This window comes from Poromitra crassiceps, assembly GCF_964638095.1.
Source record: "Poromitra crassiceps genome assembly, chromosome: 16".
Classification (NCBI taxonomy): Eukaryota; Metazoa; Chordata; class Actinopteri; order Beryciformes; family Melamphaidae; genus Poromitra; species Poromitra crassiceps.
The window spans coordinates 11,554,298-11,570,971 of NC_139645.1; the positions used below are offsets into that span (position 1 = coordinate 11,554,298).

Below are 16,674 nucleotides of genomic sequence, written 5' to 3' on the forward strand. Positions count from 1 at the left end.
GTTGCAAACATATACAAACAAAAAACTGTTATGAACGTACGGTACGTACACCTTTAAACAATACCCCCCAAACAAACAAACAAACAAACAAATAAATAAAATACAAATAAAACCAGAACCTTAAAGAAAACCTAAACCAGGCGTACTCAAACTTTTCTTTTTTATTTCCATCAGCTACAATGAGTGAAGTTTGATATGAGAAAATGTTTCAGGATCTAAAACATCAGCGGTAAACGTTTTGGTGTCCGTCCCTCGGAATCAAAGCGAGCGAGGGCTTCCTTCTAGAGCCGCCATTTTGGCCCAAGAAGAGACGTTAAAAAAAATCGATATCCGTTTCGGATTGTGGCACAGAGTTGATATCTGTGTGGTTTCCATAAATAATCTGCCCTCTATTTAATTCCAACCATTATTATAGGAGCAGGGTGTGCACTCAGTCATGTCACAGTTAATGAATGGGCACATTGTGTGTTGCTATGGGAATGTCAGTGTTTGTTGCTTGGAGCTTTGAAAGCCTACTTTTCATTTGACGTGCGTTATGTTTTACTGAGCTTATTCTAAAATGATTTCAAAAATAATCTCAGTAAAGGAGAAAAAAAACGTTTCCCAATGCTCAAAGAAAGTCTTAGCTGAATAATGTATGGGTTATCTTTCTTTTCCTTCCCCCCCTAAACCAGGCTTGGATTGGGTCCAACTGTTATTGCACAAGTCTATTGAAACCATAGATTGAATGCTTTCACTCAGGCTGCTAATTTGCATCCTCTAATTTGCTTTTGTTTGCCCCCTCTGGCACTGCCTCCTCTCCCACAAGGCAGCAGCAATGCTGGGCCAGTGAGAGAGGTGAGAGGGCCCCCAGGAATGCTGCTGGCCAGCGTCTGACTGGTGGGGCCGGACCGCCGGGAGCAAAACACGTGTTGATCACAGCCACTAATTGGTTTAGAAACGTCGATGTTGGACAGAATAATCCAAAGCGAGATTAAGGGTATTACATCCAACTGGGGTTTCCTCCGTCAGTCCTCAACCAACATGTATTTATAGGCCAGAGTGGATGTGGTTTGCATGAGATATTTATTTATTTATTTGATTTTTTTGGTGCATTTTTGCCTTTATTAGATATAGGACAGTAGGCAGACAGGAAAGGTAGGGATAGAGAGGGGGGGGATGACATGCGGCAAAAGGTCCACGGGTCGGATTCGAACCCGGGTCGGCCGCGCGAAGGACTAAAGGGCCTACTATGTCCACCGCCTGCGTTAGCTCCGTGCAGCCGCCTAAACACACCCACACTCATGTAATCTGTTAGATGCATGCGGGATCCGACAAAAATACAACAGGTGCGAGGGGTTTTCTCTGAACTGTACCGCATGTATTGCCAATCTATTAACATGGGCGAGAGTCTGTTCTGTTCCGGCTGTTTTACCGGATCCACACGGAGCCGTAACCCATCTGGTGTACATTGGATTTAAGCCTCTGTGGTACGCGTGAAGTGGACTTTATCGGTAAAGTCCGTAGCTGTAATAGTTTGTGAATACATCAATTGTGAAATAGGATTTGTTGATGGGGGGAAAAATCACACCCAGGTGTTGACGTAAGCGGCGGAGGTTTTAGGAGCTGTCATCTGAGGTCAGCCCCTTCTCCTCCGCCCCCCTCTCCATATGCATAGGCTACTCCTGAGTGGTCGATCCTCTCATGCTACAAACGGACACCTCGTGCTACAAATGTAGCATGTACCAGAGATGGGAAAAGTACACACATTCTTTAAGTAGAAGTATAGTTACTTGTCTAAATAAAGACTGTGGTGAAAGTAGAAGTACTGATTCAACTTGTTTAATCAAGTAAAAGTAAAAAAAAATTACAGACTCTGAAATGTAATCAAGTATCAAAGTAAAAAGTATTTCTACTGGCTGTTAGAATTTCTGGGGTGGGGACTCTGGAGAGGAGACGATGAACCGAGCTCACACGGACACACTCCAATTAACGCTCTCCAAGTAGTAGGATTGGCTACAGGTGGTGTCTGCTGATGGTATATAATCTGAGTCATACCAAAGACTATAAAAATGGGACCCATTGCCTCCCTGCTTGGCACTCAGCATCAAAGGGTTGGAATTGGGGGGTTAAATCACCATGTGATTCCCGAGCGCGGCGCACGCTGCCGCTCACCGCTCCCCCAGGGGATGGGTCAAATGCGGAGAACAAATTTCACACATTGTGTGACAATCAGTGGGACTTTACCTTTACCTTTACTTTAATCTCTGCTCCTGGATTTGTTTGAAACACAGTCACTGAAGAACTAAATCTAGGAAATGAAAATAAATAAACTGACTCCCTTCAAGGTTCAAGTCAGTTTTTGTGGAGCACAAAGTCCTTCATCACTTGAGGTAGTGGTAGGGAGTGGACTTGGTTCAGGCGATGTGTGCCCAGCACTTGGCGGATCCGGATGCGACACGCGTGGGCCAGCCTGCGAGGACATCTCTTGGCCTCCAGAAAGACAATGAGAGCCTCAGGATCCGCCCATCCCTCCAGCTGTGCCTGCTCTGCTGTCACCAGGGTCGGCTCGGCGCCGCGGTCCAGCAGCAGCTGGACGAAGACCGTGTTGCACGTGTTCTGCAGCACCACCTCCAGCAGGAGAGAAGCCACGTCACGGGTCAGAACGCCAGCGGCCTGGAGCAGCAGGCGAAAGCAGTCCAGGTGGTTGTATTCAGCACTGATGTAGAGAGGGGTGTAATAGCTGTATATGCTTCTGTTGAGAGTTGGCTTCCAGGAGGATCCGGACACAGTTCAGGTGACCGTAGTACACGGCATAGGAGAGAGGCGTGCGGTTATGCTTTTCAGCTAGGTCCACCTGTGCTCCCTGGGTGATCAGGTAGTCCACACAGGCAGCATGACCCCTCCCCCAGGCTGCGTGCGCCAGAGGGGTCCACCTACACCCATAATAACACTGCTCATTGAGCTGCCTTCTGAAGCGGTCTTCCTGCAGCAGGCTCCTCAGTCTGTCCAGGTCTCCTGCACAGGCGGCAACGTAGAGCCGCAAGTCATCTTGCCCTGCCTGAACAGCCATTCCTTCAGATCTGTCACGGTACCGACATCAACTTGTACGCTGTGGGTTGGACATTATGACATCATAACATGACATCATAACATTATTACACGATGACATAATAACATGACTGACATCACGGATGACAAGAGAGAGACAGACAGCGTTTTTGTCTTGTGCATTATCACTAAAGTAACTAGCCTGTTTTGAAAATGTAAGGAGTAGAAAATACAGATATTTCAATGGCTGTGCATTGGTGGTATAGTGGCGAGCATAGCTGCCTTCCAAGCAGTTGACCTGGGTTTGATTCCCGGCCAATGCACTCTGTTGTCTCATCTTTTCAACACAGACAGATGAAGCCAATGCTCCACAAGACTAGCTTGACACCTGACTGATGTTTGTGCTTGAAGAAAAGAACATAGGAGGAAGCAGAAACAAAAAGGCATTGCATGTCTTGCAATAGACCCAAGGACTGTTCATTCCTGCTTGTCCAATGCTCTAACTGAGGGGCAGATCAGATGCTGTTGCAGCAAAACCTTGACTGTGAGTTCTTTATTTCAACTGGCATTTGCAGAGTAGTTTCACTGAGGGAATATGAGAACTTCCATCATGAGGTGTGTCCACGTGCTCCCTCTGTTTAAGAAATAACAGATCACGACGAGGATGGGTTTTTGAACCCACACGTGCAGAGCACAATGGATTAGCAATCCATCACCTTAACCACTCGGCCAAGAATGGGGCAAAAGGGACTAGGTGTTAGGACCTCGTTCGGACCTCCAGGCAGTCCATCTACTGGCGGGTACGGCCACCTCGTCCTGCATGTTCTTTCATGTGCTGCCATGTCCAGCAACAGTATATAGCCAGTATCCTCTGAGTACAGCACATTCACTGCTTTGCTCTGAATAGGATTCTAAATCAGAATAACGTTATTGATCCCTGAGGGGAAATTGAGACATGCTACAGTCAGGCATCAGTAAAAGAGCAGGGCTGAAGCTGTGCCGTGACCCGGATTCGAACCGGGGTTGCTGCGACCACAACGCAGAGTACTAACCACTATACGATCACGGCTAGCCAGCTCCACAGAGCCACTCACTTTGAACGAGCACCTTTCAACATCAAGGTCGAGCTAGCCAGGAGTCGAACCTGGAATCTTCTGATCCGTAGTCAGACGCGTTATCCATTGCGCCAAGATGGCGCCAAGATGACAGATGGTATAGGGAGCACACTCACACCTCCAATCAGCTGTCTGGTTTTCTGGAGAGATTCATACAGTGCACGTGCATACAACATTTAGGACAGGTTTTTATGACAGTGTTGACAATCGCATTTTGCTGCAATAAAAACGATTGAAGTGAGAAGAACAGACTGGAAACTAGATGTTGACAGTGTTTTTGTTTTTTTCCTTTGGGGACATCATTTGCAATTGAACAAAGGTAATAAATCACAATTTATCACAATATCGCAATGCTCAATATATCGCGATACTAGCATATCGCAATACAAGTCCGGGTTGACCCTACTAAAGTCGGGGTGGTCCCAATTCTGAATTTGCCTGTGTGAATCCTTACCCCGGGGCTAAACAGTCATGTCTGTGGTCACTTTACTGTAACAAACCAGTTGTATTCCTTATGTCACTTCCAGTTTTTCTCAACTGATTTGCTGTGATTGGAATTAGTTTCTGTGGGTTAAATTCTGTGGATTACCAGCTATTTTCTGGGATAAATTCCCATTCAATCCCACGGTACCTAAATGCAGCATGTTCGTGTCAGGCCAGGACAGGGCTGTAATGAAGGCAACAGCAGGGCTTTATCATTCCATTTGGCATATTAGGCATAATTAGAAAAATGGCTTATGAAGGATAACGTGTGTTACCAGGTCAAAATGCGGTCCAGTCACTAAACACAGCAGTTTAATTTCCCTGTTTTGGCACAGCCCTCTGTGAGGAGCCGCGGAGTGGTACACACAGGGGTGTGGCTAGTAATGTCCCGTCCGGGCTAGCGAGTGGGAGTGAAGGTCACCTCGGCTGAGAGGAGGGATTATCCAGGTCGCACCGCTAACCCAAATCTAATCTGACCCTGTGTTCATGCACCCAGCCAGTCGCACACCACAGAGCTGATGAAGACATAGTTTCATCTTTTTTAGCCCACCTCTGCTGTGCTTTAAAGTAATAATCGGCAACATTTATTTGACATAAATGTCCATTGTGCGTACTATTTTCTATCACCAATTGATACTATAAAATAATGATTCATCCTAGCTCAGTAATTAACTTTAGAATTGAATTCAACGTGCACTTTCACTGTTCAAAGCAGTTTTGTTTGATTTTTAAAGTGATATGAAAAAATATGAACTACAATAACCCCATTTAAACCCCTCAGTTGAGAACGTGTTGGCCTTTTGTTGGACCCCCAAAATTCATTGTCCTGTAATATGTTAAGCTGTGAGCAAATTTCCAAATACTTCCTCCCGGTGCTGCTGATCACCCAGTCCACCCTGGGCACTGCCATGTTTCTGGGTAGGCCTACTACTGCAGATACATGGTGGGATTATGGACGTAGCCTCTTTCTCTGAGTAGCAAACGAGGAGACGCTCAGAGCCGGGTGAGACATGGCCGATGGGAGAGGGTGAGGTGTCATCCAGAAATCACTGTGGTGTCCTAGGCTGGAATAGAGAGGCAAAGTGAACGTCACTTCCTGCTTCAGCACTGTACCAGAGATTTTCATCCGCCATGTATTTTCCTGTAGACATTTCGTAAAATGCTTGTAAAATATAATTTTACTTCGTCAAACCAAACGGTTCAGCTATATTTAGAATCCGGAGAGACCATTTGACTCGGACCAAAACAAAAAAATAACTACATAGAAAAAACATTTTCTTTAAATCCGCAATTTTTGGGGGGTTTTGGTCTGAGTGAAATGTGATGTGGTCTCTCCTGTTTCTAAATATATCTGAACCGTTTGGTTTGAAGAAGTAAAACTATTTTTTATACGCATTTTAGGAAATGTCTATGGGAAAATAGATGGCAGATGAAAATCTCTGGTACAGTGCTGAAGCAGGAAGTGACGTTCCACTTTAGCTCTCTATAGTACTGCATCGTGTGTGTGTGTGTGTTGCTGGTGCAGCGGAGTGGAGAGGTAGTGAGTGAGGGTGCTGCTGGGTGGAGGAGGGGGGAAGGGAGGGACAGATGGACGGACACATGGTCCCTGTCGTGCTCCTCCTCACCCCCACCCCCACCCCCACCCCACCTCCCTCCTCCTCCCACACAGACTCTGCCTAATCTGAGCGGGGGAGAGCCGGGGGGGGAGGATGAGGATGAGGGGGAGGGCATTGGGTATTCACCACCACCACCTCTCCTGCTTTGCTGGCAGTGCCCAACACCGCCGCACACAGAGCCAAAGCACACAGGGCACGGGGCAAAAAAACAACTTCTTCTTCTGCAGTGAAGCGGGCCTGAGAGTTGCAGCAGTTGACTTGGTGCTGCTCATGCTGGGATTGCGGGTCGCTCCGGTCGGACGAGCTTTACTGGTAATCCAGCTGACGGGGCGTAGTAAGGAGCGCAGGAACCACCCGCTGGACTGAGCGCTTGCCACTGGGGTTGGATCGGCACCAGGTTTTCCTAGCAGGAACGTCGGGGCCTGTTGCTACAGAAGTTTGGGTCGTGGTGCCGTTGAGGATGTGAGGGGATGAGGATGCCCTCTCTGCAGGCGCTTTGGTAAAAACCCAGTTCTGGGCTGCATGGGAGTTCCTGGACAAATGTAGTGGCATGGTAGCGAAGGAGAAGCAGGTCAGTGGCGGTGGCACAATGCCGGCCTCTCAGCGGATGAACCACGATGGAGCTTACAACTACTTCCTCAACATGGTGGCCTATCAGGTGAGGCTGCGTGGACCATCGGCTCAGGCAGCTGGATGGCGAAGGAGTGGAATTGGGAGTCAGTGTGTTTTTTTTTGTTTGATTTTATATTTAAAGTTTTCTAGTTCAGTGTAAGTTTGATACTGATGGTTGTGCATATCTATAAAACATAGCTAATGTTGATGTCATTGTCTCAGTTTCTCCTTGAATAGAATGTGTTTTACACAATGCAACTGTTCTTTGGAGTCAATGGTGCTGTTTTCTTGACAGGTGATGATGAAGTCCAAAGTCGTATGTCTAATAATCACTGTGGGATCACCGGTACATTAGTAACAGTGTTGGGCAAGTTACTTTCAAAATGTAATATACTACATATTACTAGTTACTTTCATTTGAAAGTAATAAGTTACTTTACAATATTACTGTCTGTGTAGAGTAACTCGTTACTTATTGCACTACTTTTGCATTACTTTTACCAAAACAACAGCAGCAGCAGAATGACATCGCTGCCCCGGAACCATCCCGAAAAATAATTTCAACAGCCTTGAAGTCAGTGTAAACAATCCAAAATTCTAAATGTTATTCTTTTCCTTTGTTATTGTCATCTATAGTAGTTATTTGCATAAAAACAAATTAGGAAATGATTGTATCTTTTTTAAATATGTGCTTTGATTTATTAAAATGTAACACAAATTTTAACTTGAGTTACTTGACAAAGTAACTGCTATAATATCACTGGAATCCAATAAGTAATAAGTTATATTACTGAGTTACTGCTAAAAGTAATATATTACATGTAATATGTTACTTTTGTAATGAGTTACCCCCAACACTGATTAGTAATTACATTGTAATAGGCACTAGGAGTGCTTCTGAGATCATCAGAACTGTTGTCCATGGCAGTGGCTGTCTGAGATTCAGCACTGACTGGTATAAGATGCCTGCTGAATTAACCCCATTCAATGTAAAGATCTTCTATAAACCTCGTAACTCCAATTTTGTTGATTTTTATGTTTTACCTTTTCAAAATTATTAGTTACACTCAAAAAATGCAAAATCCAATGTAAAAACTATGCAGTTTAGGAATTGAGAGAGAGAGAGAGATCTGGGATGTTAAGATAAAATATGCTACTTGTCACACACTTCTGCACCTCTGGACACTGGGTCACATAGCTACACTCAGTACATTTTCCACTCTTCATAAGTGTTGATTTTTCAGTGACAGTTATTTGGAATTGTCAAGTGTTGATTAGAGAGTTGTTAGAGTCGATCTGGTTCAACTCTATCTAAAGTATTAATTTACTCTGATGGCTGTGGGCTGATAGAAACACTGGCCTCTAGTGGCGAGTTAAACTTAACCTGATGATTTTGCTGTGTACGAGACAGCAGTGTACGTTGACAGATATAAATTGAACATATTATACATTAGCAGCTAGCTCACAGCCTGTAATGAGATCACACAGGCTGTGAGCTAGCTGGAGGCGGTTCAGTCAATCTCCCTGCATATCTAAAATATGAAGAAACTTTACAGAATGCATGAAGTGTGTGAAGAGAGCACAGGCCTGGCAGACAACAATACAATTAGGGCCAAGAGGGAAAATGGCAGCAGCATGTGAAGCTGCACTGTTGACCAGCTGATCGTTGAGTATTGACAGTGTCAGTGGGGGTTGCAGGGTACCAGTTACCCAATAACAATAAATATTATACAACAATACAATACAATACAATACAATACAATACAATAATAATATATTTTTAAAATAAACAATCAGAAGTCCATGCCCTTCATCGACCACCATGTGTTTTATAACTCCTCTACAGCAGATAGACAGTTGGTTATGAGGCCCATTACCAACCGGACTGGCTGGTTGCTATGTGATTGTGAATGGAGATTCTAGTGTAAAGAACGAAAAGAAACAAGCGCGACTTCGCAATAGCTGCGAGCGGATATGCGACGTCAGTCAGAGTGTGACATCATCCAGAATCAGAATCACTTTTACTGCCACAATTATGCAAGATTACATACAGGGAATTTGTCTTAGTGTAAGTATGCAGCGTATAGCGGTCATATCAATATTCAGAGATGAAAAAGGAAATAACAACATTGCAAGTGCAGTCCAATATATATAATATATCCAAACCATTGTGATGTCATCCACTCCATTGTGGAATTTGGCCACCCCCCCTTCCCAGTCCCCACGCCCCCTTTTAGCCAATTGGCATGAACACAAACACACACCTTCACACACACACACACACACACACACACACACACACACACACACTTGACCTCCATGCCAAATGTCAGCCTCCTAGGGTGGAAACTGTGCCCGCTAAATGCTGGACTTTTTGTGGTCCGACCGACCGACAGAGTGACTTTATAGAGCTGCTGGCCAGGCTGTCCACAGCTAAACATGATTTATGAACACATGAATCTTTCTACACTCCATTTAGTTAACAAACAAGAGAGAAAACAAATCATGGCAGGATGTGTTGGATCTGCTGTTGCTCTTGTGAAAAGCTGGCAGGAAAATCAATTTGCCAACACTTTAATCATTCAAAAAGGAGCTCCCATAGAGCAGCCTACAAGATGAAGTCTGTTGGATCGTTGGTACCCGAAGCATTCGAGGCCTGCAGGATTAGCCTCCAGATTAGCTTTGTGAATGAACATTTATCAGTTCTTCAGTTCATGATGCCATTCACAAAGAACTAGGGGTGTCACGATACATTCAGTTCATGGTACGATACGATACACGATATTGAGTTCACGATAACGATACGATACAATATTTTAACAATATCTTTTTGCGATCGATTTGTAAATTGAGGGGGCATCCTCCACGCTAATTTGAGTAATTTCACCATTTTCATCCTCCGTGTCTGTAACGTCCCTCGTCTGTTCAAACAAAGCAATGAAAAGGAGAGCGAGCATGCAATCAGATGCAGATCAGTGCCACCATGTTCAGCTTCGTTTTCTCGCGATATGAGATTTCATCTCAACGATACATATTGTCACGTTTTGATATCAGATATTGTGGGACGATATATTGTGACATCCCTACAAAGAACCTGTTGGGTATCTCTCCTGTCCTGTCACAAGTATTCCTCAAAGGTCATTCTTCACACTGTCAGTCTTCATACCACCGTTTTCATAACACCCTTTTGTTGTGAATTGAGTACCGGAGGAAGGAGTCGGGAAGACCCGGATGTTAGCACGTCGGGTTCCCTCGTCTCAGAAAGTCAATGGGAGTTTTGTATGGGGATTTTGGTTAAACGGCCGGTTCCAGCACTTTCACAGTGTGTTTGCTGCCTGGGACGCTGATCTCCTCTCTCTCCGGCTCCCCCTGCAGGCGTGCTGCTGCTGTGGTCCGGCCCCGTGCGCGCTCTGCTGCGCCTTCTGTCCGCCCGTCAAGTCGTCGTCCAGCACGCGCTGCATGTACACCCTCTTCCACGTCATGGCCTGTGCCGTCTCCTGCCTCATGCTGTCCCGCACCGTCTCCGAGCTCGTCAGGGAAAATGTGAGTAACCTGTCCCCTCAGGACACCTGTCTCCTCAGGACACCTGTCCCCTCATGACACCTGTCCCCTCGGGACACCTGTCCTCTCATGACACCTGTCCCCTCATGACACCTGTCTCCTCCCCTCATGACACCTGTCCCTCCCCTCATGACACCTGTCCCTTCATGACACCTGTCCCTCCCCTCATGACACCTGTCCCTTCATGACACCTGTCCCTCCCCTCATGACACCTGTCCCTTCATGACACCTGTCCCTCCCCTCATGACACCTGTCCCTTCATGACACCTGTCCCTTCATGACACCTGTCCCTCCCCTCATGACACCTGTCCCTTCATGACACCTGTCCCTCCCCTCATGACACCTGTCCCCTCAGGACACCTGTCTCCTCATGACACCTGTCCACTCAGGACACCTGTCCCTTCATGACACCTGTCCCCTCATGGCACCTGTCCCCTCATGGCACCTGTCCCCTCATGACACCTGTCCCCTCATGGCATCTGTCCCCTCATGGTACCTGTCCCCTAGTGACACCTGCTGAGAGGGTCACTTACACTGGGGCAGACCAACTGTCCCCTAGTGACACCTGTCCCCTCATGACACCTGCTGCTGAGACAGTCACTTACACTGGGGCAGACTAGTGTCCTCTAGAGAGAGAGTGTTGTCAGCGGAGGACCAAAATGCGAGACTCATTAGCCAATGAACAGCCAGGAATGGGTCTCGCGCTACTTTTGCATGCTAAAATAAAGCTGATAATGTACAATTTGATTCAAGGGGGGAAAAACCCTTTCAGAGTACAACACAAACTGTCTATTTTGCTGCAACTCGACAGTGCTGCTTAATCCAGGACCTTACTTCCTGGAACTCTTGAGAGTAAAAAGCTGGTCCATTGGAGTGAATGGATATGTCGGGACTCTTCTATCTACACGGCTCTGGGGCAGACCAACTGTCCCCTCATGACAAATTAATAACTCATTAACTCAAATCAACTCTCAATAACTGTCAAACTATTCATCATTCATCTAGTTTGACAGTTATTGAGAGTTGATTTGAGTTAATGAGTTCCTTTACTGTAAGTCACACAAGTTGTTGCACAGAGATGTGATTATTGTCAGGGGCTGATGGGCCGGTGAGCCTGCATGGCTGAGGGCCTGTGTGTCTCATACTGTCTCTATGATTCTGATGAGAACATACGTACCCAGAGAGATGCTGCCTTCAAGTGCTGCTGGGAATGTGACGATTACAAGTGGGATACACATATTTAAGCCAACCAAGTTGTAAATGTGCCTAGGAGAACTGGGAGTTTCCATGAGAGCTGAGTTGCGTCCGTCCGTCCGGACGTACGTACCATGCTCGTTAACGCAATATCTCAGTAACGCCTTGACAGAATTTCTTCAAATTTGGCTGAACATCCAATTGTTAGATTTTGGTGGTCAAAGGTCAAAGTTCAAGGTCACTGTGACCTCACGAACGCCCGTTCCATGCTTGTTAACGCGATATCTCTATGAGCCTTGAGGGAATTTGCTAAAATTTGACTCAAACATCCACTTTGACTCAATGAGGAACTGAATAGATTTTGGTGGTCAAAGTTCAAAGTTCAAGGTCACTGCGACTTCTCATCCGCACATTCCATACTGAGATAATGCAAATATCTCAGGAAGGCCTTGAGGGAATTTCCTCAAATTTGACTCAAACATCCACTTGGACTCGCGGATGAATTGATTAGATTTTGATGGTAAAAGTTCAAGGTCACTGTGACCTCACGTCCGTCCCTTTCTCATGAATGTGATATATCACGAACCCCCAGAAGGAATTACATTACAAGTGCTGTCACTTGTACTTTTATGTGGGGTTATATGAGGTACTTTCTGACAGTCAGTGTACTACAGTACATGCAGTAGAAAGCAGCCAGCATGAGCCGTGTCAGTGAAGTGCTGTGAACAGGGTCTTGAGCAAAAATGTGTAAAAAAAAAACTACTCCTCTGGATTAGAAAACATTTGAAATAACCGCCTCGCCTTTTTTAATGACAGAAAAAAACATAAAATGCTACCATACTGCTCACCTGGCATAAACCCTGAGATGCCAAGGTGACTTGAAAGTACGTCATTTACACCCTGTTTTTAGCTTGTTTAGCCTGTTTTAATCTTCACTGGCTACAGTAGCTGCTCTCCATACATTATTCGCCCACATGACTACAGTGAATTTGGCTAAAACCAGGATGTAAATTAGGTATTTTTAAGTCACCTTGGCATATCAGGGTTTGTGGAGACTTGGATTACGCCAGGTGAGCAGTATGGAAGCATTTCATGTGTTTTTCTGTCATTAAAAAAGGAGAGGCGGTTATTTCAAATGTTTTCTAATCCAGAGGAATACCGACAATAGACATCCTCTTAATCATTCAGACAGACAGACAGTCAGAGAGACAGACAGACAGACAGACAGACAGACAGACAGAGAGACAGACAGACAGACAGACAGACAGACAGACAGACAGACAGGCAGACAGACACTCAGAGAGACAGACAGACAGACAGACAGACAGACAACAGACAGACAGACAGACAGTCAGAGAGACAGACAGACAGACAGACAGACAGACAGATACTCAGACAGACAGACACTCAGACAGTCAGAGAGACAGACAGACAGACAGACAGACAGACAGACAGACAGACAGACACTCAGAGAGACAGACAGACAGACAGACAGACAGACAGACAGATACTCAGACAGACAGACAGACAGACAGACAGACAGACAGACAGACAGACAGACAACAGACAGACAGACAGTCAGACAGACAGACAGACAGACAGACAGACAGACAGACAGTCAGACAGACAGACAGACAGACAGACAGACAGACAGACAGACAGACAGACAGACAGTCAGACAGACAGACAGACAGACAGACAGACAGACAGACAGACAGACAGACAGTCAGACAGACAGAGAGACAGACAGACAGACAGACAGACAGACAGACAGACAGACAGTCAGACAGACAGGCAGGCAGACAGACAGACAGACAGACAGACAGTCAGACAGACAGACAGACAGACAGACAGACAGACAGATGACAGACACTCAGAGAGACAGACAGACAGACAGACAGACAACAGACAGACAGACAGTCAGAGAGACAGACAGACAGACAGACAGATACTCAGACAGACAGACACTCAGACAGTCAGAGAGACAGACAGACAGACAGACAGACAGACAGACAGACAGACAGACACTCAGAGAGACAGACAGACAGACAGACAGACAGATACTCAGACAGACAGACAGACAGACAGACGACAGACAGTCAGACAGACAGTCAGACAGACAGACAGACAGACAGACAGACAGACAGACAGTCAGACAGACAGACAGACAGACAGACAGACAGTCAGACAGACAGACAGACAGACAGACAGTCAGACAGACAGACCGACAGACAGACAGTCAGACAGACAGACAGACAGACAGACAGACAGACAGTCAGACAGACAGACAGACAGAGAGACAGACAGACAGACAGACAGACAGACAGACAGACAGACAGACAGACAGGCAGGCAGACAGACAGACAGACAGTCAGACAGACAGACAGACAGACAGACAGACAGACAGACAGACAGACAGACAGATGACAGATGTGGATAAAACACTCTTTGTGTGTTTCAGGTGCCTTTCTTCAACATGGTGTGTGACCAGGCGCATGGTGGAGGCCACTGTGATATGCTGGTGGGATACTCGGCGGTCTACAGGGTCTGCTTCGGTACCGCCTGCTTCTACCTGATGATGGCGCTCTTCCTCATAGATGTGAAATCCAGCCAGGACTTCAGAGCGCTCATACACAACGGGTCAGTGTCGCAGATTCGGATAAATACTCAATAAAGTCTGGCAATCTGGAATCAAGAGACTGATGACAGCCTGGGTATCGTTTGGATTTGAACTATTCCGATTCTGATTCCGATTCTGATTCCGATGCTGGTTCTTAACGATTCTCAATTCTGATTCTTTGAAGGGCGAGGTCAAATGGTCACATGGTTATTTCACAGATATTTCTTTGACCATTACCCAAGTCATATTCAGTCATAGTCATATTATCATAACATTGCTTGTCATTTGTCATGTCTTTTATTATGAACTTTTGTAAACATCAACAGTATAATATTTATTTGTTATACAATTTTAAAATTCCCCAAATCTTTAAATTAAATAAAAGGAGTAAAAAAAGAGAAAAAGAGTAAAAAACCTCCACCAACACTGAGTAGTGAGTACCCTAATTCTCCAACCTGCAAAGCTGCAGCCTCCCTAAGGGTTAAAATTGCACTAACATTTGTTTTCTGGATTTGATTCCCCAACAAAAATGCATGTGAATGCACCTCTCTTTAGCAGCTGACTTGAAAGTCCAGACCTACCTACCTACCAGCACTAGATCAATGCATTTCAAAACAAAATCATCTAATGGCCGAAATCCCAGATCTGGAAAATGACCAAAACCTTAATTGATTATTGGACCAATGGTGATTTGTCTGCCAAATTTCAGCCAAATCTGCTTGTAACCTTTCTGGAGAAATCAGGCAGCGGTGAAAACATGACCTCCTTCCAACTTCATTAGCAGAGAACTTAAATCCCTAGATCTCCAACCGTACAAGCGACTATGAGGCCATTTACACCTGGCGTTAACATGTGTTTTCTGTGATCAGATTGCAATCAGATTGTGTTATATCACTTGAAAGTACAGGTGTAAACACCCCCAAAACGCATTGAGGAAGGATTGCAATCTGATCGGCCAAACCACCTCCGGAGGTGGTCGGGGATGCATTGTTTACACAATTGAACACAAGTGTAAATGCAATGTGTCCTCTCAATCTGGATACAGCAACTTTATGCGGATTGAGAGGACAACCATTTCTGCAATCTGATTGCAGTCAGATTGCAGAAACCACATGTTAACGCCAGGTGTAAATGGAATCAGGCTGAAGTGATAAAATACAATCTGATTGCAATCTGATGGCAGAAACCACATGTTAACGCCAGGTGTAAATGGCCCATATTTCTAGTCTCTGCTCAAGCATGGACTTAATCCCCACCTAGAAAAATAATGTATCCACCTTGGTATATCTGGAAATAGCTCACTCCTGCCTATAGGGGGTGACGTGTTTTCCCTCTCTCACCTCACCTGGCCCGGTTGTCTATTTTAAGCTCCTCATTGTCACACTTTCCATGGCAGCAGTGTGGATTAGAGAGGTCTGGATTAGGATTTGACCGGCTAGATTGCTGCTCCTCATTGGCAATAATCTACTCATAAGAGTCTTATTAGGGCCTGGGTGAAAGGCCCGCGTCTTTGGCTAAGGTTACAATAGGGTCAGTTAGGGGTCAGTTAGGCGTCAGTTAGGGGCCAGGGGACGTCCCTGTCCCCCGCTGACATCTAGTGTATTTATCCAACAAGAGCTGTCTTCATGACTGCCACATAGATTCATATGAACAAGGTGGTTTTCGCCCCGACAGCAACGATGCTTGTGCTGTAGGCCTCCATGTGTGTGCTATTCACCTTATTCACCACGCCCACTTTTTCTCTCTTCCGCGTTCAACGCAAACGTATTTGTTCTTCCGGTTCAGTGCTAGTTGCCTTCTGTGGCTAATATTAGCCACTAGTTAGTTATGTTATATGGCAGTAAAATGCCACTGAATGACCAAATTGATAGAACTTTTAACCATTTCGAGTAACACTGTTTCCATACGGATCACCAGCGTTAGTTTGTTGTTTATAACGTGGCTATATTCATAACGTTTCTATCTCGGATGCGTTATTTCGAATCGCACATAGGTTACACCAAACCACACATAGGTTACGCCTCGAATCGCACGCAACCTATGTGGGTTTCAGGATGCAACAGCCTCGACTCCACTAACGTCATCTTTAGAGCACAATATTCCTGGAATGCAAGTTTAACTAAACAGTTACATGTCCTCTGCATTCTACATAAAATTAAGATATTACGGGTTGTTTTATTTTGTATGTTACTATGTATTGGCCAAGATATGTTAGTTTATGGGGGAGTAATTTTGCCACTTTAGGAGCGGAGTGTGCGCGGCCATTTTGCCTGCGGGGTTTTTGGCAAGTCAAAACGGAAATACTATTACGAAATGACGTAATGCGGAAGCGTCCATGTGTGGGCAAAGAATAAGCAAGTTTTCCAGTGATTAATAAAAGTTATAATATTAAAATATTGATTTTCTCACTGGAAATAATTTGGAGTTGACAAGACAGTTCGTC

The 16,674-nt window shown here is 45.3% G+C and overlaps 1 protein-coding gene across 1 annotated transcript in view; it reads left to right on the forward strand.

Annotated features, from left to right (window-relative positions):
• Nucleotides 1-6,794: 6,794 nt before the first annotated feature.
• The window catches only part of serinc4 (serine incorporator 4), a gene marked incomplete at both ends in the record, with an annotated part of 26,446 nt that continues 16,566 nt past the window's right edge, over nucleotides 6,795-16,674 (forward strand). Inside the window, 3 exons of the mRNA XM_083653132.1 lie at nucleotides 6,795-6,902; nucleotides 10,232-10,399; nucleotides 14,073-14,251. Coding sequence (XP_083509258.1) covers nucleotides 6,795-6,902; nucleotides 10,232-10,399; nucleotides 14,073-14,251 — 455 coding nt within the window. The remainder of the gene's footprint in view (nucleotides 6,903-10,231; nucleotides 10,400-14,072; nucleotides 14,252-16,674) is intronic.